The sequence below is a fragment of the Lathamus discolor genome, chromosome 3, assembly GCF_037157495.1.
Source record: "Lathamus discolor isolate bLatDis1 chromosome 3, bLatDis1.hap1, whole genome shotgun sequence".
NCBI lineage: Eukaryota > Metazoa > Chordata > Aves > Psittaciformes > Psittacidae > Lathamus > Lathamus discolor.
The window spans coordinates 45719856-45742518 of record NC_088886.1 but is presented as its reverse complement, the minus strand read 5'-3'; the positions used below and the strand labels follow the sequence as shown (position 1 = coordinate 45742518).

Genomic DNA, 22663 nt, shown 5'->3' with positions numbered 1-22663 from the left:
ATTGGCAAATGTGCCTCCAGAAGCGTATGGGCACTATGCTGTTCTGTGAGCATAAACAAAGCATTTGTGCTCTTCTGTTCTTTTCAGCTTAAAGTTGCCGTTCTCCCCAGCAGTAGTGTACCAGAGTTCAAAGCAGCCAGTAAACACCCTGCAGTTGCTGGGCATCATAGCAGGGCTGGGCTCCTGGTGGCTGCATTTAATGTTCCATACCTGATCACAGCAGCCTCTTTCAAATATCCGTTATGTGGAAGAAACACAGTCATTGCAGGTAGATGGAGAATTCTGTAGACTGATGTACTCTTTCATCCTGTTGGAATACGAGGGAAATGGTAACAACGACAAAAAAAGGGTGCTACTAAGAGAGTCCGTATCTGCTACATGGCATAAACCTGTGTCATCACTCAGTACTGTTAATCTTTGCCAGATGCTCTGCTTGACAAATCACAGCTGGAAACTAGCATCAAACTTCAGTGGCTGTGCTTTTGTGGTTCTAGTAATGCAGAAGGATTTGCAATGAAAAAAAACAATCTCTGTCATACTTGCCCTATGGGCCAAAGGCAAGAAAAGATCCCCCTGTGCTGCTGGTTAAAAACCTCAGGGGGGATGCAGTTACAAATTCCTATTCAAGAGGCATAGCTAATGACACTCGGGTATGGCTTTCTCTGTCCCTCTTTTTTCCTCTAAAAAGTTTTGGAAGTCTATTGTGTATTTTTAATGTAGAATAGCAAAACATATGAAACAATTCATGGCTCGATGGCAATCATTTTCTTTTCTCTGTGTGTAAATGCCAAGTGTTCTCCTTCAGCTGCAGTGCCTCTGAGATTTCTGTGCTCCTGGAGCCAAGATTATGGTTGTTCCTTTTTGATACTTGATCTTTTTCTTCATTCAAAATGTATGTCCACAGTGGGGGAACAGTGCCATGCCACCCCCTCTTAGTGGCTTCTATTTTTGCCTGTGAAGCTATTCACTTAAAAGGACTTAATTACTCCTTATGTTTAACCATCACCTTTAATAAGGCCTGGGATGGTCACTGGATACAAAACCTTCTTGATGTTGGCCACTAGGATCTACTGCAATAATGTTTGTGATGGAGTCTAAGAGTTGGAGTCATGTATAAGGTCCTGTATTGGTAGACAATGTGTGTCCAAAGACTGTCCTTACCCCAAGGATTTGTAAGCTCAGTGTAATAGATGAGAAAGTAAGCAGTCACAGATGGGAGTAGATTGGTAAGTATGTGACTGTCAGATATTGCTTAGGCTTCGGTTTGTGTGAAATTAGAAAGGGCAGAAACTATTTGGGGTGCAATCTACTGTATCTTTGACAGGGATTTTAATCAGGTTTATATGCCACTACTACAGTGAAATGTATTTGAATGTCTAAAACAGGAAAGCCAGGGAAATTTTACTAGGAGCATTTTACAAGTGATGTCTCTCACAGACAGCTCTCATGTGGAGAAGGCTTTAGTGTCTGTGTAGGTAAAAACAAGTGAATGTAGACATAGACTGGATTTTGTGGTTTTGCAAACAGCTGGGAGGAGGAAACTCCTCTGAGTCCTACCTGGAAGGAAAGGCTATGGGGTACAGAGAGAAACCCCCAGCACAATCACTTCAGTGATGAGACATGGGCCAGCATTTACCTTGAGATGATGTCTGGGCCACATGATGAGCATGTGGCCCGAGTGCATTTGAAAAGCCATAGGATTTTGCCTTCTTGTTCAGGCTGAATGCTCACGAAAGTCACGGGTGAGTCATCGCACTGACTGCCACCACCGAGAAGGAGGTGCTGGGGTGCGACCTGTGCCCTGAGGTGCCGCACAACCTCCTGGGGAGTTTGCAGTGCTGAAGATCTGAGATGGATTTCAAAGTACGCTTTTGTGCCTTTATGAAGTGCAGCAGAGCCCCATGCCCACGAGAGGGAGTGGTTGGATTACTTTACACAGGGTTGTTTTTTATCCAGCAAGGACAAATCTCTTGCACACGCGAAGGCAAAATTCTGCTGTCGTCAGCCCAGCTAAATATGCTGTCAACAATTTGGATGAGAGCAACAGCAAGAATTTTAATGCTTTAGGGAAGGCTCCACACTGCACTGTGTTGAGTTTCAGCTTGTATCTGGTCTTACATAATCAGTGCATGGGTCCAGAGCAGTGCAAATTGTTTCTAGATACGCAAGCTGCAAATAGAGATTGCTCCTTAAAAAAGAAAGGAAGAAAAGGAAATGCAAACCTTGAAGTGGATGGAATTGCTACATCCGTCATCCCTCACCTCCAAGGCACGCCTGACTGATCGGCATGAGAAGCAAATGTGTCAAAGCTGTCTTCTGTTGGCAGACAGCCCTTCTGTTGCTGTCCCAACATCTTTTCTTCATCATTCAGCTGGGCTGGTCATGCAGCAGAAGCAGGTCACTGCATTGCTGAGTCCCACACTGCCAGCACTCTGATTTAAGAGCATGAGAGAGTGCATGCTTGGCAGCCCTCACACCACCAAAGTGGCCTCTGATCCATCACATGGGGAAGCTATGCAGAGGTGGATCTGAGCATGCGCTACTATTGCGGTAGGTCCCAAGTCCCAAGCATGGCTCTGGTGACTTTCTTTCTCCATACTGCTCAATAGCATGGTGTTTAGGCACAAAAAAGACATGTCAGGGAGAAGCAGTGACAGGTGAAAGCAGGTGAGCCGCAGGAAAAGTAATGCTACAGAGAGGGTATCAGACATAGGAACAGAGTGACCTGTCTCTGAGCACCAGATCTAGAGTCTGTCCTCATACCTTTCCTCACCCTCAAGTGCTGGGCTGGCTGCCACTATTTCAGCTGTGCTGGAACAGAGTGGGAGGAAGAATATTCCATTACCTTACTCTGATCTCTTCTTGTTCTTGCATGGGCTTTGTAAGCTGGCCAGCAGAGTACAGAAAGAGACCAGTTTCCTCAGAGAAGATGTTGAAACCTTTCAAATGCAGCAATATTTAGATAAAGACTGAAGTGCATCATTTATGAGGGGTTTTACTTGCCACTCAACATTTTTTTTACTGTCTTTACCTAGTTGTTTCTCAGATTGTGAGTGACAATTTCTTTAGAAGGCATAGGACAGGCATGAGAAGATCTCATCTGCGGGGTCTGCGGTTGCAGGCTGTTGTTATGTTGTACCTGGTTTGGATAGTGTTGGGACAAAGTACTGAGAAAGCAGTCTTACCTCAAAAGAGAAGTTTATGGGGAAAGGTGCCATAGCTGATGCAGCACAATGCAGGTGGTTGCTCCCTGGAAGGTGAGGTGCCCCCACAGCCCTGGAAGTTGTTCAGAAGACGGTGAGAACTGTGTGCCTCTGGAGCCCAAGGGTTCAGATATGCGGCAGCAGCCAAACTTGGCCTTTGACCAGACCTTTCTTTTGAGAGTCACGCACAGGTATGTAGGATGTAACAGGGCATACACAGAGACTAATAACTAATATTTCCAGTGAAAAATTTTTGCAAGTTGATGAGACGGGAAGGTACATGCCTTGGAAGTCTTACGGCATCACTGAACAAGTGTTCCTAAGCTGTAACTCTTGCAGCTCATAAAACACTGAATCAGTGAGATCACTGTCCTGTCCTGCCTACAACAAGAAACTAAAAATGATATGGATGTTCTTCAACTCATTATTAGCTGCTCTTACAGCATTGACCATGTTTATACTAAAAATAAGTAACAACTTGCAGTAATAATAAACAAACATATAGTGTAATTTATGCGAGAAGGTTTAATTCCAAACATCAGTAAGTTGCCTACAGAGGAATTTGATTTGGTAGCATTCCTTCCTCTTCAGGGAATCTCTCTTTAAGGTGTTTGTCATAAATTTACTTATTCTCTTCCAAAACTTGTAAATTCACTTCAAAACTTGTTCTGAGACTATTGTGTGCGGTTAGTTTAGTCATGTTAAGAAGGATGCAGTACCAGAACAACAGCGATTGCTAAGTTTATTTCAAATGGTCTTGCAACCACTATTGAAGACATTGTGCCTTTGTTAAAAAAATCCTTAAAAAAACGTAACCCACAAGCATGCAATTTCCTCCTTCCCCCTCCCTCCCCCCCCTTCTGTGTGTATTTATGTTTAACTCAGGGCAAGAATTTTATAATATTTAAAGGAAAAAAATAGAAATAAAAATGGCATGAATTCATGGAAGCATGGGTTTATATATAGGCATTCTCTGTAAATGAACCAAACATTCTGTACTCTAGGTAGAACAACCTTTCTAGTCTGCTCATATGCATTTCTGTCCCCTCCATGTGCCCCCACTTGTCTTACCTCTTTTGTATATGAACTGAATGTATCGTACCAGGTTTCTGTTGGAACTGTGTGTGCCTGATGCATAAAACATGGCACGGAACAGCAAGGTTTTCCCCACCATCTGCATTATGTTACAAACCATTCAAGCTTTGTTCTCATGGTTGTCACCATTCCACCAGACTGTTTCGGTGTTTGTATAGCCTTATACAGTATATTGCACTTACTGTACCTGTATAGTATCTTGTCTGTATACTGTATGCACATAAATATGTATATTCACCCATGTATGTATGTATAGTATGTTTATATATCTCTGTATATGTACGTGTGTTTGTTCATAGTCTCTCACTAGAAATGTGTGGCTATTCATAAACATTATGTGTATGCCAATTATAAAAAGGTATGAATGCCAGCACCCACTTTTGATAACCTACTTTTATTCCCATTTTGTCTTGTTAAACAATGAAAATAAAAATGTCATGTATTTTAAATGAGAACTTTAAAAGGTTATTATTTTTACTAATGTTAAGGTTTCCAGTTCTTCAGAATGATGATTTGAACAGATCCAAAATTGCAAAGATTCTCGTGTTTCTCGCGGCAGTTTTCTGTGGTTGAAAGGTTGAAAAATGTTTGGGAGCAGCCCTCAGTCCATAGTTTTGGTTCTATGTCTTATGCTGGTCAAGCTCCTAGGTGTAGAAACACCCTTAACCAGCTGGACTCCCATGCTGCAAATCCTGACTGTTCACATGTGGGACTTGCAATAAATCAAGGGTGAGATATGTCTATAATGTCTTGTGTGTATAAATACTGGAATTAGAAGGGCCTTAGGCTGGAAAGAAAAGTTTCTCCAGTGCAGGTGAGCCTTAGGAAAGGGTGGAAATATCATATTTCGTACGTCAATTTTATGGGAACACTGTGGACACTGTTTGTCAGAACTCTTATGCTTTGCATTCCACAGGAACATATAATTGCCAATTGGTTTGGCATTTATTAAAACAGTCATTTATTAGTCCTCTGTAAAATTATTCTTAATCAGCACGCAACTTGTATGTAGGCCTTGAGGCAGCAAAGCACTGGCTTATCTTAAATAGCAAAATATCCCTGTAAATCAAGGGGATGACTGATTTTTTCAGTTGAGCACGTTTGTTATTCAGTGGGTTGGAGCTTCGATAATAATCATGTGTATTTCTCTATGAGACCTGTGAGTGACAAATTTGCTTCCTTTACAGTTAGTATTATCATCGTGCTAACTTGTCCAGCTGGATCGGTGTCAGTGTGTAGTAAGTTACTGCAGCAGAGTGGCAGCAGCTACTCAGGAAAATCTCAGAAGACAGCTCTTCATGCAGGAAACACTAAGGAACTTGTAGGATGACAGACCTGCTGCTAGGAAGAGCCTTCACCCCAGCTAAAATCACATAATAGAAAATCCTCTTCAGTGTTTAACTTAAAGATACAGGGTTAAATTCTAACCTCACTCCCGTCAACGGCAAATTCCCAGTTCACACATAAGCTATAACTGGAATGTCCAAGGAATGCTTTTCCTCAACAAAACATAGGATGGGGAAAGGACACATTCCACTAATGCACCTCAGTGTTTATGGGCCTGATCTCAAGCCTTTGCAAGTCAGTGGCAATGAGTGGACACTTGGGTTTTGTTGGCCCATCTCTTTTTTTAAAGTCTGCAAAAACACATGTACTATCTGAGGTTTATAATCACAATTGTGTAATTCACAGTGGGAGAGAATAAAAATGAGAAAAGACACAGCAATATGCATTTTTTAATTTAATATTGGTCAGATCATGGCTCTTGCCTGATTTTTGTGCCAAATGTTAAAACACAAATGTAATCAAACAGCGCCCTTTTGCTGGTTGACAATTTGCTTACATTAAGGTGATGTGTGTATATAGGTTAGCACAGAGCTTAACACTTTGTTCACTATGTATTGTCATTAGCTGTTCCTTTTAATATGGGTAGTTAAATTTCCTCCTTGCTCTAGAGATCTAAGTCGAGTTTGCCTACTCACTCCCTGTGGGGGAGCCTTCAAGCGAAGCGCTGTTTCAGCAGACCTGTGCTTGTGGTTTAGTGTGTTGCAGTCTTCTCAATGGGTTAATGCCAATTCAGCGTCACAGACTGTATCAACCAATGCCATCATTTTGGAGTTGCCTTCTAATCAAAAAAGCAGAAACAAGGTGCAGGGAGCCGCTGCACCCAGTGAATGCCATTTTCCCAAACATGCAGATGCCAGTGTCAGTTTCATTCCCGTATCTCAGCTATTCAGCATGTCAGGAAATTCAGTGTCTCTGTTAGATTTGGATACTATATTGTTTAGCAATTCCTGATATAAATGAAATTGCGTGATGTTGCTGTGAGGGTAGAGCAGATGTGGTATCTCATACTAAGGCAGGATCTTACAGGTTTGGATTATGTAAAAACTCTCAGTGCAGTTTCTACCTCTAGTAACTGTTCATTAAGCGGCATTTTAATTTGGAGTTAGATATTAATCATAAATGGAGATCTCTGTCAGTCGTGGGTTTATGCATCCTTAAAAAGAAAGTTGTGACCACCTACAATAATATGATCATCTCTGTACATTCAGTGTTGTTTTCAGTCGTGTTTTGCTAAATGTCCCCCCACATAATCAATAGAATAATTAATTAAATCTAAGCAAGTTCTCATTGACTGAATTTTACCATCAGAAAAGGAGAAATGTAAGAATATATTTCAAAATTTCTCAAAGCAACTTCACAGTCTGTACCGGTGATATTTATGTATTTAGATCACCTAACAGAAAACAAGTGGAAATGCAGGCATTGGTCGTTTCAGTGATGAAGTTGATCATTTTATCTTTTTTTAATTTTAAAATTATTTTTGTGACCGTTTTATTGAAAATGCTAGAGAAATACAGACTCAGGGGCTTTGGTGGCAAACTAGTGTGGTGAGGTTCTTCAGCCATCCCAGCAATAAAGGTTAGTTAAATCTTGAGTTCTAATACTAACTTCAATAGAAAGGGTGCTGAAGCTCATGCGTGTGTGTTTAGCTTGGGAAAAATGAGGTCCAATAAAATCGGAAAACATGGAATTTGTGGTGTCCCCATATCACATTTTTGTGATTTTAGGATTGGCCTCAATGCCCACTTTCTCACAGTTCTTAGTTCTTCCAAAGTCTTGGCCTTGGTTCCACTCATTTTCATTCTTGTATATTCACTTTCTGGGTCCTTCCTGGCCTCTGGTGGGTGACCACAAGCAATATCAAGACCATGCATCCTGCTGCCCTCAGCTGCCTTGTACATGTGAGCTTTTGCAGTCTGCAGGGGCTGGATTCAGAGGAGGAAAGGATCTTGCCCACCAGCAGCTCTTAGTGTTCCATGCATCTCTTAACTTAAAGGGGGACAGGCTGTTCATCTCAGTATAGGATTTGAGATCTGGCAGGTTTTCAAACCTACCATGATTTGGAGTAAAAAGCACTAATCACAGGTGTGTTGTACTGTGAATGTGGTTACTCTGTCATAGGCAGGGCCAGCTGTAGTGGTCATTGAGGTCACTGCCACAAACTGTCCTGCTGTTTTAAACCTGGTTCATGAGCGGTTAAGGCGCACAAGCAACAGAGCAGAACCTCCAGCAAGCAGAAGAGGTGGAGAGAAAGGGTTAGTAACCTCTCAAGGAAATCTAGGACATTAGAGCATTGCCCTGCAGGTGCTGTACTGCAAAATACAGTTTGCAGGAGATCTCTGCGTCACTGAACTCCAGCAGAGTATTCTGTCCTTTGTCCCTCCTGTGATTGACCTAATGTAATATTGAATTTTCCATTCTATTTTACAGTAAATGACAGGATGTATCATGGCGGGTTGCCTGAGTTCTGCATTTATTGCTTAGCAAAGGCATAGATTAAGCTTTGATTTTTCATGAGTGATCTCACGAGGAATGCACTTTGTGATGATCCACTGTGTAAATGAGATGCATGAGGCAACTTTACACCATGTTCCTAATATGAGTTACTTTACAGGCTCTTATTTCAAGTGTGCTAGCACTTACAGGACGTGTTAACTAACAGTAGATCAAGCGGTACATTTCAGACAAGTTGGTGTTAAAAAAAGAAACACTTAGATGAGAAAAATATATGTTTCCAAAGAAGATAATAATGCAAGGTCAGGAAGATCTATAGCTAGACTGATTGCCAGTGTGAAAGTGGAAATTGGGATGGTGAATTTATCATATAAAGTTTGCATTATTGATAGCACCAGCAATAGTCCAGGGGTTACTGGAAAACTCAGGCATAGGAGCACGTACAGGGTTGGTTCTGTGTAAAGTAACTGTGACATTTAGTAATTGGAAGCAATGAATCATGAAACTACAGGTCTGGAATCAGAGGTGCTGAAGGTTTACTAACAATTTGCTAATATAATTTTAGGAGAAGTATTAATTGCTCATAATCTTGAATCTTCAAGAATTCCTGGAACTGCAAAGATTCCTGTCAGCTGTTTGTAAGCGGTGGATTAGTCAGGCCATAGAGCACAAGACAATGTAGTAAGTCCTCTAGTGAGGCCTGTGTTTGAAAAAGGTGTCCAGAGTTTTCTTACAGTGCTGCATCATGTTACTACGTTAAGTGGTAGAGCAGCTTTTACAGGGACTCTTTTTCATTTTTTCCTATAGTATGTAAGAAAACATATTTCCAGAAGTTTAGAAATTTAGAATAATGTAAATTGAAACATTAAACACAGCATTTCAGACGTCACAATAGCCCTAAAATGCAATGCATATACAGGTTCAGAAGTTGGAATAGCAGGTGTCAGTGAATTTTTTTAATGTTAAACATACAGGATAAGATTATAAATTGCTCCTTCCCACTCAGCTATTTTGTCAAAATTATGAACAATGTGCTGGAGGAATTCTCTCCTGAGTGCTTAAAGGGAAAACGAGATGTCACTCTTGTCCTTTGCAATGAAGAATTTGTGAAAGGCCAGAAAGGGTAGTTTGTGAGCGCTTAGCACCTTGCGTGTGCTTGTGATGCAAGTATGTGAATGCACAAGATCATTCTAATGCGGTTGCTGGCACCATGGGACACCTTCTAGAGAGCACCTCAGGCACTTCTAGGGAATAATTTGCAGTTGCGTTATCCAGTGTCCCCAGGGAGCATTACCATGCACTGCGAATTGCACAGACGGTGTCTGCTTTCACAGCTCACGTTGCACATCCCGCGTGTTCCTGAACACACAGTTCCTGTTAATCACTTTTGTATTAATAATCAATTGTTGTTTTGAATTTACCAGTAACAGGAAAACGGGTTAGCAGTACAAAGCAACATGAATGACTGTCACATTTGTCGTGAGCCAAATTGCGCTCTTTCATGTCAATATTATTCCAGAGTACCTCTGTCACAGAGCAAGAAACGACTGCAGATTTAGCCTGTAGTTCTACCGTCACCGACTTTTGCAGCCATTAAGGTAACAACATTCAACTGCAGTGCAATGGTTATAGCTGACCGTTAGCAAAAGAAATGTTGTCCAGCATAATTTTCCAAGTGCTCTTCTGATGGGTTTTTAATTCATTTGAGATATTTTTTTTACTGTTTGTTTGAACAAACTGTAGTCGAATTCCTGGACCCATGAAGTCAGCCGGTATGTTCCTGTTGGCTTCAAACGGGTGAGGATCTCACTGCTCAGATTTTGTGAAACCTCATTCTGGCTCAACTCCAGCCTTGGACAACTCCCATTTTGGGAACGTGTGCTAAGGAGGACCTCCACGTCAAGCTAAGAGTATCAGATAGCAGATCGTGAAGTAACTGTTGCTACTTAACATAGCCCTCCACTAGCACCCCTGGCACATGACCGCCTTCTAGGAGTGGGATTTCCCACCCTCCTGAGTGGAATTACCCAGCCGGATGGCTGGGACCCCATCTGCATCAGAAAAAGTGCCGTCGCGAGTTTCAGTGAGAAAGAGAGTTTGAAAACTTCTGTGTGAGAACAGGCAAGAGGGAGGGAGTACCTTTTCCTCCCAGAGGATGGTAAGTGGCTTTCAGAAAGCCTTTCTTCTTCACTCGCTGTAGCCTGCCAAAACAAACCAGCATGCTTGGCTCTGCTGAATGATGTGTAGCACTGCACACAGATTGCACTGTTAGAGATCGCTTTCTTTACAGATCCAGGAGACATTTCTAATTATTTCCTCCAAATGTTGCTGATATTTTTTATTTCACTGTATTTTGTGTTGATTTCAAATCACTTTGTTATAGCCTCACATCACCTGTTAGACTTTCATTCTATTTTATTCTATCACAAAGAAAAGGGTATTTGTAGATGACATCCCCAATCACATATGTGTGATGTGATTTTCCTTGTCTTTCCTGTAAATGAAGAGTCAGACCCTCTGCCCATCCAGCAAGAGAGGGAGATGCTCACAAGGGCCAGAAGAGAACATCCTTTTCCTCAGGCCATAACCTCTGCAATTTCAGCACAGTAAGTGGGAGCCTATAGTACTAGGAAAATATTATTAGGAAGCAGCACTGATTTGTGGGGCTCTCTTACTGCCCAGAGCTTCCAATTTCACCCCAAACAAATCAGCAGCATTGAAAATAGGCAAACCAAGAACTTCCCAGCCGAGATGTCATGAGGAGAAAGATGTGAACGGGCTATGGTGTTGTCTGAAGCCCTTATGTAAATCTTAGTGGAAAATACTGTTTTATGGCATTAAGGGTTTATATAGCACAAACAAACCCCCCTCACAGAATTGTCCAGAGAATGAAACACCACGTGGTCAATTTAAATGTTAGAAAAGCTTCCTGAAAAATTAATGAAAATAAGCAGCATTTTTTAGCTTTGTGACTAGTAATAGGACTGCCTACAATATTTCAAATAGTTCTCCTTCACAGCATTTTTATCCCCACATATTTTCACATGCACTTGTGTGAAAAATTACAGTGCACCTTTCAATGATCGGCTTTCTGAAATGCCCCTCAGCACTGGGAATTAGCATGACTTTGCCCTACCTAGGCTTCACCCTCGTGGCCTGACTTTGGAGGAGCAGAATCACTCCTAGAATTTGTGTTTCTCTCATCCCAGCACAAACACAAGCTCGGGGCACCTGCCTGCCCACTGCATGGGGCTCATGATTGAGGTTTCGCAGGGCTCAGTTTGAGACCAGGGGATGTGAGACTTATGTGGCACATACATCTGACCTCATGTCCTGTCCTTTAAGAACAATTGAACTGTAGATGTTCTGCCTGTCAAACCTCTGCTCCAAGAGAGTTATGTGATCTAGGCTAGAGATTTATCTATGTATTTGTGTAGATATTTATGTCACACATAAACAGGTAAAACTTAGCACACCTAAGAGAGTCCCAGGCCAGCACTGAGGATTTTTCACTCTGCACTTTCAGTCCAGCCCCCAGATTTTTCTTTTCACACCCCTCATGTTTTTCATTTGTAAAGACTGTACTATGTGGGATCATTTGGTTTGTATATTACTTACAGGTATTGGCGTATGTTTTTCAGTAGCATACATGTGTTCAGTACACAGACCTGCTTATGCACTCTAGTGATGCACTTTGCCTGGTGCTGCTATCATGAAAGTCCATTTTCTGAAGGGCCAGGAAGTTTGCCTCATATTGTGAATATTCACCACCCAAAATACTGTTTCCTACCCCTGGTGAGCACAGCTAGCAGGTGTAGAGTAACTCTATCTGTCAGTAGCTGCTTAATGGTATTACTGGAGAGTATTTTTGTGTCTCTTTTTCCATCTGTAACTATTACTCTCTGCCAGACCAAACTATCTTGCTTAGTGAAGAACAGGGAAAGAACTATGTTAATTTACATTCCTTTTGCTTCCTTTAAACACCCATATTTTGAGCACTTATGTGAATTAGCTGGTGCAGAATGCCATGGCTCCAGTGCTGATTGGAGCTGCGCAGGCATTGTTCCACGGCCAGTGCTGAGGGTGCCCAGGGCCAGGGCAGAGCCTGTAGAGAAGACAGAAGTAATCTGCTTTGACACCAGGGAGTTTCTGGCAGCATGAGTCATTGACTGTTCCCCAAAGCCTGTTTTGAGTTTTCCTTGGGATTCTGAGCTTTTTTCCAGTAAATTCAGATGGATACAGTGTGTACTGACCTCTGGATCCATGTCCTGACCTCTAAAAACAGTTGAACTGTAGATGTTCTGTCTGTCAGACCTCTGCTCCAAGAGAATTCTGTGGTCTGGCTTAGAGGCATTATCTACCTGTTATCTATTTGTAAACCGTCAGGACTGCTGCTTATCTTTCTGGAATAACTCAAGTTGTGTTAGGTAAGAAGAAATTAAGGCAGGCCCACAGCTACTGGAGTCACCTACACACAAAAATATACTGGTTGCACTTTCCAGAGAAGGGAGATAGTTTGTCTAGTTTGTTGCTCAGATCTTCACATTCATTAAAGTACTCACCAGAAGTGATCTTTCTTTACTTAGAAAGGTTTTCTTAGACAAAACGTTTTCCACTGTTTTGAGGAAGTGTGAAGTTGTTGTTTTTTCTTAGTTCTAAGATGGTTTTGTAATATTACTCCTTGTTCCACAGCACTGCAAACACAGAACCTGAGAGTATGTAACAGATCTTAAGAAAATTCACTTTTGATGTTTTTGGAATAAAAGTACTAGAAAAATAAGGGCAGATAATAAAAATAAGGTGGCAACATAGATTGGTTTCTTCTAAGGCCTTCAAGAATGGTGATTAAAACTGTATAGGGGAATTCAGTTTTGCATAGTGGAAGAAGTTTCTTACCTCCTAAGTTTGGGTCAAGCATTTGCTTTAAAGAAGATTTAAAAAACCCCAAACAATCCCTAGAACATAATGAATAACCAAAGGGTTTATGTGTTTACCAGGACCTCGTAAGACATCCTCATTTACATTTGTGGTCAGTACCGTTCAGGTGAGAGAATTTATCCAACCACTCTACGTTCCTGTACGGTTTCTACGCACCAAGTTATCACATAGCTTTTGCTGCCTGCTTAGGAGCAAAGGTTTGAGCTTACCTCCAGCACCTCGTAGTGAACGTCCAAACTTCCGGGCCTTTGTCTGGTGTTTTCCTTCACTTGCTTGCTCTGCCTGATTTTGAAGGAAAACCAAACAAAATTTTCCTCATGCCCCAGATAATTTAATGAGTAAAAATTCCATCAAAACAAAAATTGATGTACAATCAGCAATTTTTATAATTCAGAGGAGATTATGTGACGCAGTACCTGATACACATCCTGGAATCTCCGGGCCATCCCTCCATACCATCCTAACATTAGCTGCTGGGTCTTTCTTCCCTTTTCAGAAAGAACAGGCTTTGAGCCAAGACTCTTTGGTCAAAACCAGCTTTGCTTCTCCTGCACTGTGTCTCCTCGGCTGTTACCTCCAGCGCTGGTGCATTCTGTGCCTGTCTGCCTACCATCCACATCTGCAGCCAACCTCTGAAATGCTGCAGTACTGTTCCACACGTTCTGTGAGAATTTCTTTCGGGAACAGAAGAGCTATATAGCTGTATAATGTTATGAATGCTCTACTTTTTTTCCGTAAATTAAGTCATCATTTTTTGTGCCTCTCACACTGAACAAATCCCTTGTTATGATATAGCAGGGATATTAACAACCACGTGCATGTCCAGAGGAACAGGCTGAAGCCAGAAAGGAGAGGGAATATGAAAAAAAATAGCAATGAAATTAACTGTGAGCACCATCAGTTTAGTCACAAGAAGGATTAGGCCTAAATCCACAGTGTTAAACATGTTAGCTTTAAACACCTCAGTAGCCCTACTAATGAAGTCATTGAGGGTTACTGATGTGATTAAACAGCTGGTTGACTGCTGCCTCATGAGCCTTAGCACCTGTAATTTCTCTAGGACACACTGAAAATTTAGTTAACACTTTTTGGGATTTTGTATTAGCAACATGGTTATTGTCATCTCTGTAGTTCGTTCATCTACAAGCTGGTGATTTCCTCTTATGCCTGTCTTGCACCTTCAAGACACGTGCACCCTTGTTCAGTGTATTTTTATTTTGTTGCACAGTAACACTGGATCTGGGCAAAACCATCCAGTAAAATCCTTCAACGTTTGTTCTCACTTTTCAGCAAATTTTCCCCAAGCCTTTCAACATCATGTGTGTTCACTTAGTCTATTTTAGCAAATGACTTTGCACGTACCAGTTCTGCACGTTCATGCTGCACATGCCATTACCTGAATGCAGTTACAGCAGAGGAATGTTACCATGCGGACAGTACATCTAAGAAGATGCTGATATGAAAGAGTTAACCAAAACCAAAAATAACATTAAAAAAATAACAGGTGGTCTTGAAAATCATTGCCTGGGAAAGTGGAAACCCTCAAACTTTCCATAATACTTGAATCACTAACTGCAACACAATGTGGTGGCTAGTATAAAATAAGGCTTCTGGAGCTGCCTACACTTGGGTTTATTTTAGGGTCTGTTTTGCAGGGGATGGCGGAGTGTCTGCATAACTGATACATTCTGCAACACTATTTCTATCTTTGGGACCTTGCAACTGGTATTTAGAGTTTAGCATGTCAAAATCCCATTAAGGAGATTAGCTACCAGAAGACACTGTGTTGGCAATGGCACTGAGTGTAGTACAGCAGCAAGAGTGGGGTGATGTGGATGTAACACCCTCAGGGTGACTGTAGTACGTGCTGCGTGGTGCTAGTGATGCATGGTGACGAGCACAAAGTGTGCTGTAAGGATTTGCTATTAGCACATAGTCTGTTTACTTACATGATGAGTTATGAAAGAGAAGGTGTTTCCCAATGCCTAGAAGAGAAACCCTTACTCAAGCACCATTGTCATCAATTCCAGCCCAGAAGCTGGTGTGCAGCTGTGTGTTGTGAATGTTTTGTGTAATGAATCGTGTGCGGACTGTGTCCCTGTCCTGCCCCACATAGGAGGACCCAGCCAAAATGAAGACACTGCTGCGTAAGTACTAACCTGTCACTTATGAGTAGAGTGGCAGAGAATCTGCTTCAGGCAGAGCCTCGTCTTAAGACCTGTGAAGTCAAGCCAGGGGTGGGGAGGAGTATCTCTGGTTCAGTCGGTGAGTTTTGGACCAGGCCTGGGCACCCAAGGAGAGAAAGTCTCACAGCCATGGCAGATGACATGCCTCGTACCTGCCTGCACCACAGTAAAAGTTGGATAGCTCCTGAAATGTGATTAGGAAGAGCAGGCACAGCAGGCTTCCAGAAGACTTTTAGCTCAGGCCTTCATGAGGGCATGTTACCAATAGATTACCTGTGTATTTCTAAATCACAGAATTACAGAATCACAGAATCATAGAATCACAGAATGGCTGGGGTTGGAAGGGACCTTGAAGATCATCTAGTTCCAACCCTACTGCCATAGGCAGGGACACCTTCCACTAGAGCAGGTTGCTTAAAGCCCATTAAATTCCTAAGAGTGTTCAGGAACAAAATTCATATTGTGATTTAAACTTGTTTTACTCAAAGTACTCATGTATAAGGTAAGATTTTTTTGCTTCAGTATAAAGAAAGTAATTCTATCTGAAATTCATTTATCCTGTGTCACCCCTTAAAATGTTTTTAACAGAGGTATTTGAAAAAATATGCCTATGTCTGTATTCTGTTTATTTTTCTGTTTGAGTACATAATTTATTGTCACTTTTTCTGGTGGGCTTGCTCACGTTTATTCCGTTTGCTTTGCTTCCTGCTATAAATCTGAACATGTCCTCTATTTATCAATAAATTCTAAATAAGCTTCAAGCTGGCCACAAAACCTACCAAAATCAATGAAAGATTCTATACTGGCTTCTAAGAAAACCAGCCCCCAGTTCTAGGAACCTGGTGTGTGTCCATGCTTGGTATTCTAAGATTTGTGAATGAAAGGCATATGAATTATTAAATGTACTCAAACACTTTTAATAAACATACATTTCCTTCCTGAATCACAAAATGCTGCCAAAGTATTACATGCGCATTTTCGTGACAAGATCAGTGATGTACTTGGACAGCCCCTGCGAATGTATGGCATGCGTTTACTTACCCATAAATCCTTAATTTATGACTAATGTGGAAAATAAATGTTGGGAGACTCAAGACATCACTTCAGATTTGCAAAGTAAGTGTTGAAAGGAAGTTTTCTGATTTGCAGGTACACAGTGTGGGATCCAAACACAAAGAGCCCTTTCAGGATAGTTTAGTGTTAGCAATTTTGGTTCCAATCAAAAGCCTTTGAAGGCACGCACATTTTCAGTCGTGTGAGCACCCCAATGAACTCAAATGAAGCCACATTCTTAGGCTTCAGCAGGGCTGTGACATGTATTTACATGTAAATACTTACGTGTACTTACAACTAAAGGTATTCTAACCTCCTCTTTTTGGATCAGGATCATGTTTTCAGGTATTCTAGATGCAAGAAAACAGGGTGTTTCTAAACTCTTGGTGACTTCTAGTTAATGAAATATTACCACAAGATAGGATAGACTAATCCATATAATTTGCATGGAGTTCATTAAATCATTAAAAAAATTAAACACAGAGTTATATTTAGCTTGATACTCAGAAGTGTTAACACCATGCTTTTAATGTGACAGATTGGATTTGGAAGGCAATAAAAAACACAGGTCTCAGCATATAGAATTTTTTATTTCCACAACTTAAGGACGTTGTTAAGATCCATGTGCCTTTTTAAAATCTATTCCATCATTTAACATCCACCCAGTGCTAGTTAGCTTTCAGTGCCCTGGAGAAGTTAAAAAGGGGACCTTTTATTACCCATTTTTTTCATAAAGTAGAAGTTAGAAATGAAGACTGACTTTGTTTCTGTCGTTGGCATAAAGATGTTTTTGTTCATCAAACAAATTAGTGTTTTAAATGAGAGTAATGTTAACTTTGCAAAAAAGCAACATACTCAGTTTATGACCAAAATAGTTATTTGTATGCTTTCTTTCTTCTTTTATTCCCCCTTATTTTCTTTCTCACTCCTTCCCTCCCACCCTGTAGGTGACGTGTATGCAGTGGTTGCAAGGGGACCATACAATGCTGGATATGATTGAGAAAAAACGTTGCCTCTGCAAAGAAATTAAAGCTCGGCAGAAATCAGAAAAAGGACTCTGCAAACAGGACAGCATGCCTATTTTGCCGAGTTGGAAAAAGAATACTGGGACCAAGAAATACAGCCCACCTCCTTATTCCAAACAACAAACTGTTTTCTGGGACACTGCAATTTGACAGGCGTGTGGAGGATGTGCGCTCCACTGTGTTGCACCATGCACAGGTAGCCTGCTTTCTTAATAAGGCAGAGGCTCTAACCTAAGACTTACCTGCAGGTGGTGAACTTCCTAGGAAAAGCACCGATACAGTGCTCACCTGTCAATCAAGAGAGAGATTTAAGTTTCCAACTGGATTAAGGCATACATATTTATCCGGGATTTTTTTGGATCCAGATGATATCAAAATGTAAATATTTCACCAGTATATTGAAGCCACCCAAACTGATACACTGTTTAAATATATATATATAAATTCAAAAATTTATGAAGAATTTTACTATATAATGTTACTGTTATACTGTTTTATTACCTATTTTCTATGTGGTATTCTAATGTCCTCCCACCTCCCGCCACCACCATTTTATTTCTCTTGCCTGCCTAGATTTGGCCTCTGTACAAAAGCATGTGGTTGCGCGTTTTGTTGAACAGGACAATGTACAAAACAACTCGGTGCTAGGGCTGTAGAAGTTACCTAGAGTCGTACTTGTTAGATGTCCTTAGCTTTAGGGGGGGAGGGCTGGACAAAGGAGAGAGTTTTGGTGGGAAACAGCAAAACTGCAAGCAATGCAAATAAAAGTGCTTAATGTGGATGCCCAAGTTGCATTTAAAATGCTAATTATACTGCATCTGTTTTCCCATAAAGTTAATCTGATAAATTGCCCTTGGCTTTATGTGAATCAGTTGCTAAAATTATTTGGCCAAGAAATGAAATTTTCTGCAGAAAAGCCTGCAACGTAAACTCTTCCTTCGTTGTATTCAGCTGACTAGCAGAGACCATGGTTCACTGTGACTAAGCATCGTACAGCCCGTGACGGAGAGACCCAGTCGCTTGGCAGGTTAAGGCAGTGGCACTGCAGCCACGGTTCCTGTGCACATTTGTCTTTGGTCCAGAAAATAAAGGCGACAATATCTGTTTACATATGTATTATTTTCAAATCCAGCAACACATCCTTACTTTAAGCTGTGTCAGATTTCCGTATGTTATTTATAAAGGCTGGAATTCAGACCCCTTGAAAGCCAGTAGGGAAATCCCTCTTGATTTCATGTGGTTTTGAAGCAGAGGCCCATGTAACACGTTCTCCCGGTTATGCCATTTCTTCTTCCTGGCTGCTTCTGTAATTGGCTCGCAATCCTGTATTATGTTATACCCATTTTAACAGAATATTATGTCATGACCAAAGAATTATGACCTCCTGGTTTTAACGGGAGAAAGAGATGGCTTATACTGATTATGAGGGTGAAATCCATGTGGTGAAATATCTTCCAAAAGGATCTGTTGAGAATGAGGAAAACTTGAACTTCTGTGGAGTAGGAGAAAACAGATCTATGTCATATATTTTGTATATTTAAATTTTTATCTATGTGTCTGAAGTTCGGTAGCACAAAAGTCCCTCTTTAAAACAATCATATTAGTACTATATTTGCCGAGAAGAAATGGTGTGTTGTTTGAAACTTCTTGTTATATTGGCTTTTCTTTGAAATTATATTGACAGCATTGCCACAGCTGTAATGGCTGATCAAAAAAACCAAAAATAACAAATTTTAGAAGGTTTTTGTAATCTATATTGCTAAAGTTTGAGTTTGAGTAATGCGTTATCAGTAGTAGTTTCTTTTCAGCCTCTGAAATAAATTTTTTAAATATTTTATAAGTGATTAACTAATGTATATTTTGATGTCCAAACTGAGATTCCTGTAAAAGATAAAGTGTGTGTTTATATGTGTGTATGTATATTAGCATTATTGTATATGTATATATGCATATGTGTACACACATATATATATGCATGTATCTCTCTATATATACTCATAGACGTGTGCATACGTATATACCCACATACATTAAATATTGGTGTGTGTTATGAATATACAGTGGCTGGAATGGGTACGCAATTGAAATGCAGATTTAAAGGGCCCTTCACAGCCAGAATGACAGAAGACATGAAAAACCCAGAGGCTGTGAAGGAATCTTTGAATACATGTTACATCCAAAAGACACCAACTGTACATTCTGCTTATTCTCTTTTTTCCTTAAAGAAAGAAAATGGCAGAAGAAAAACTCCAGAGATCTCGCAAAGTTCCAGAATCTACTGGAAAGAAGACGACTTGTTGGTCGTGAGAAATCTCTTGAGATAACAGGTTTATTATTCAGAAAGTGTTTATGCTTTTGTCTTCCTTGTTATGTGGCAAGAGAAGAATTTTTCATAACTGTGTGTGAAGTACTTAGCTCAACCCTTTCCCCCAACTGCACTAAGTCTCTGGTGACAAAATGAAAGCCAGTGTTCGGTCAGTCTCGATGCTCCTTCTCTGCACTGGTCTCTTCCTGGAGCAGTTACTTTAGAAACCCTACTACCGAAGCATCGATTTTGCAGTCCAGACCCGTGGATACACATGGGTTCTGCAGGGGAAGGCAAAGGTTAGTGTGAACCGTTACATGGTTTAGTGTTTGTTCATATTGTGTCCTTCCCATAACGATACATAATAGGAATAATGATCAGGGAATTGAAGCATTCTTGTCCTAAGCAGACTTGCTTGTACACCTTGCCCACCATAAAACCACTCCTTGTTTTGCTTTTAGTGCTCAAAACTGTTTATGTAGTCCTTCCTAAATAACTGCCCGTGTGCTTCCAGACCTCCATTGTATCCCATGGAAACAATGGCTTTTTGTTTTAAAGTGTGACAGTACATGAAAAAAATAAAACTCAGCACTTACCTTCAAAGCACTTTAGAAATGTGAACTAAACTTCACGCTTGCGAGAATCATTTTACAGAGGAGGGAAGTGAGGCTCAGGTGGAGTAGTTTCCACAGGTCAGGGAAAGATCCATGCCACCCTCCTGTCCCCTGACTGCTGGCCCACCCCATTGCTCGAGTAAAAGGTGCATCCAACTGCCGAGAGCATGCCATCAAAACGCTGTTAAACGTTTTCTACATCACCTATTGTCTCAGCAGTTTCTGTGTCACAGGGTGAATGACAGTGCTTAGTTACGGTCATTAAAGCTGTAGTCTGTATAAATATGCAATCTGTATGTACATACAGATCACATATATACACACACTTACGAAGACTGTATATATGAAATTGTTTGGTATGCACTTATTTTGCTTTAAACTCCTGAAGTTAAACATTATAGTGTAGCAATTTGTGTAAAGTGCACTGTGATTTCAAGAAAGCACAGTAAAGTCACAGGTCTTGTTATTCTTGCACTAAAAATGTGTTTACGTATATTAGCCAATGTATGTCTACTTTATTGCTCCTTTTGACAAATTAAAGCAAATGGTATAAAATGGTATGGGGTTTTTTGGTTTGGGTTGTTTATTTTTAAGTGGACAATGGCACTATGTTTTTAAATGACAGGGTTTTTAAATAAAATGAAATCATTCTGTGTTCATTCCAATGTAATACATTTACCAATATCTTGAAATTGAATGTCATGTTGCTTTTTTTCATATTTCATTAGAAATTGTCAGGTATGTGCCTGAGATTGTGTAGGAGTAAGGAGTAGATAGAGGCTAACTGTAATCATATATTATTAGCCGTTTCTATATACACAGTATAAATACATATTAATTTTCTTTTCATTTTTGTACTTGATTTTTTTAGGTAAGATGTAATTAAATGTACTTTGATACTTCTGAAGTAATAAGATGTTGTTTGAAGATCAATTCTGCTTTCTTTAGTGCATTGACAATATTTTACAATAATTTAGTGCTTATTTATTTGTGCTCCAGTGTAATTCTAATAAAAAGCAATAGTTTAAAATATTTGACTGTTCCTTTTCATTTAATGGTTTCGGTTTAGAGCCAGGTTACTCACTAGGGATTAGCCAGAGATTTCTGGGAAGAAAAGTCGAGTCATAGATGTATATTTATAACGTTCCCTAGGCACATTTTTAATCGCATCATTTGTGAGAGGAAATGAATTAATTCCTTTGGTAGGTTAGTATTTGCAAGTCATGGCTGGTTGTATCTCATGCCACGAGTGCCATCCTCAACTAAATCCTTAGGATAAGATTTCTCTAAAGAGCAGACAGAAATTTTTCTGTAAGTACCTTTCACAGTTTGGGATGAAAGGTGGTCGCTTTGAAGACCTCCCTGCAGAGACCTCTGTTTGCAGAACATCCACAAACAGGAAAGGGACCCATCATGCTCGGAAAAAAGCTCTAAAAAACCATTGCTTGAAAGTCAGCATAATCCTCCTGTTTCCTGGTGGAAGCTCTACTCCCATTGGGATGTCAGACCCAGTCCTTGCATAGGAATTCCACACTAGGACGAGGGGACAAGACAGGGGCTGTTGGGGAAGAAAAGGAAGTGGACAACCTTACAAATGATACTGATCTTCCCATGCTCAATTTTTAAACACGTTGTGCTTTTTGTTGAAGTTCTGTAGCCCGGGCTCTGTGATTGAGATCCTCCCTCTGATTTTTTGAAGAAGACATTTTGTACCTTAGAAAGGTTTCCAAGAGCAGGTAAGCAAGTAGATAATAAAGAACCCAGTATGAAACAGACATGTTCTTGCTATAGCACCGAAACCAAATTTCTCTCCCTTCGTGGAAAAAGCTGCCTCTAACAAGCAAAATGGTACTACCCATGTTTGTATAGATCTGTGTGCAGAAGTGAACCACTGGGAATCTTTTGGTTGTCTTCTTCAGGAGGAGGTAGTCTGAATCAGGCTGCGGATGACACAAAAAGTGCTTTCCAAGTGCTTCCCTACCCCTGTGCTTTCCTCAAGGCACAGTTTCTCTCTCCTCAGCCAGGTCGCATGTAACAGCTGAAAAGCTTCACCACCTCTTTATGCCTCTTCTTCCTCCCAGCCCCTGGTATGGATGTTCAGAGTGACTTGTCCTTCAAGGCAGACTCCTCCCTTTCCTCCAAGGCTCCATGTTCCACAGGAAAATCCTGTGGGGATGACTACAGATTAACTGAACAAGGTTTTACAGGGATTTCTCCAGACCTTAAAGAGGAAAAGAGAAGCTGTCAGATTAAGAGTCAGAGTGTTGCCTGTACTCTTCTGTGGGACAGTTCATGAAGTCCTGTGTCCTAGCACATTTCCAGGATGACTTCCAGCATCCATGTCACTCACTCCCCATGCCATGCCTAACTGCTGCTGGAGACAACAGCACCTGAACCAGAGAAGGAATGAAAGGGAGGATTGCCAAATGCAGCAGGGAGCATA

At 40.7% G+C, this 22663-nt stretch overlaps 1 protein-coding gene across 1 annotated transcript in view; it reads left to right on the top strand.

Moving 5' to 3' along the window:
• The window catches only part of NYAP2 (neuronal tyrosine-phosphorylated phosphoinositide-3-kinase adaptor 2), a 169062-nt gene extending 151611 nt beyond the window's left edge, over positions 1–17451 (top strand). The window contains exon 7 of the mRNA XM_065672667.1: positions 17224–17451. Coding sequence (XP_065528739.1) covers positions 17224–17451 — 228 coding nt within the window. The remainder of the gene's footprint in view (positions 1–17223) is intronic.
• Positions 17452–22663: the final 5212 nt, after the last annotated feature.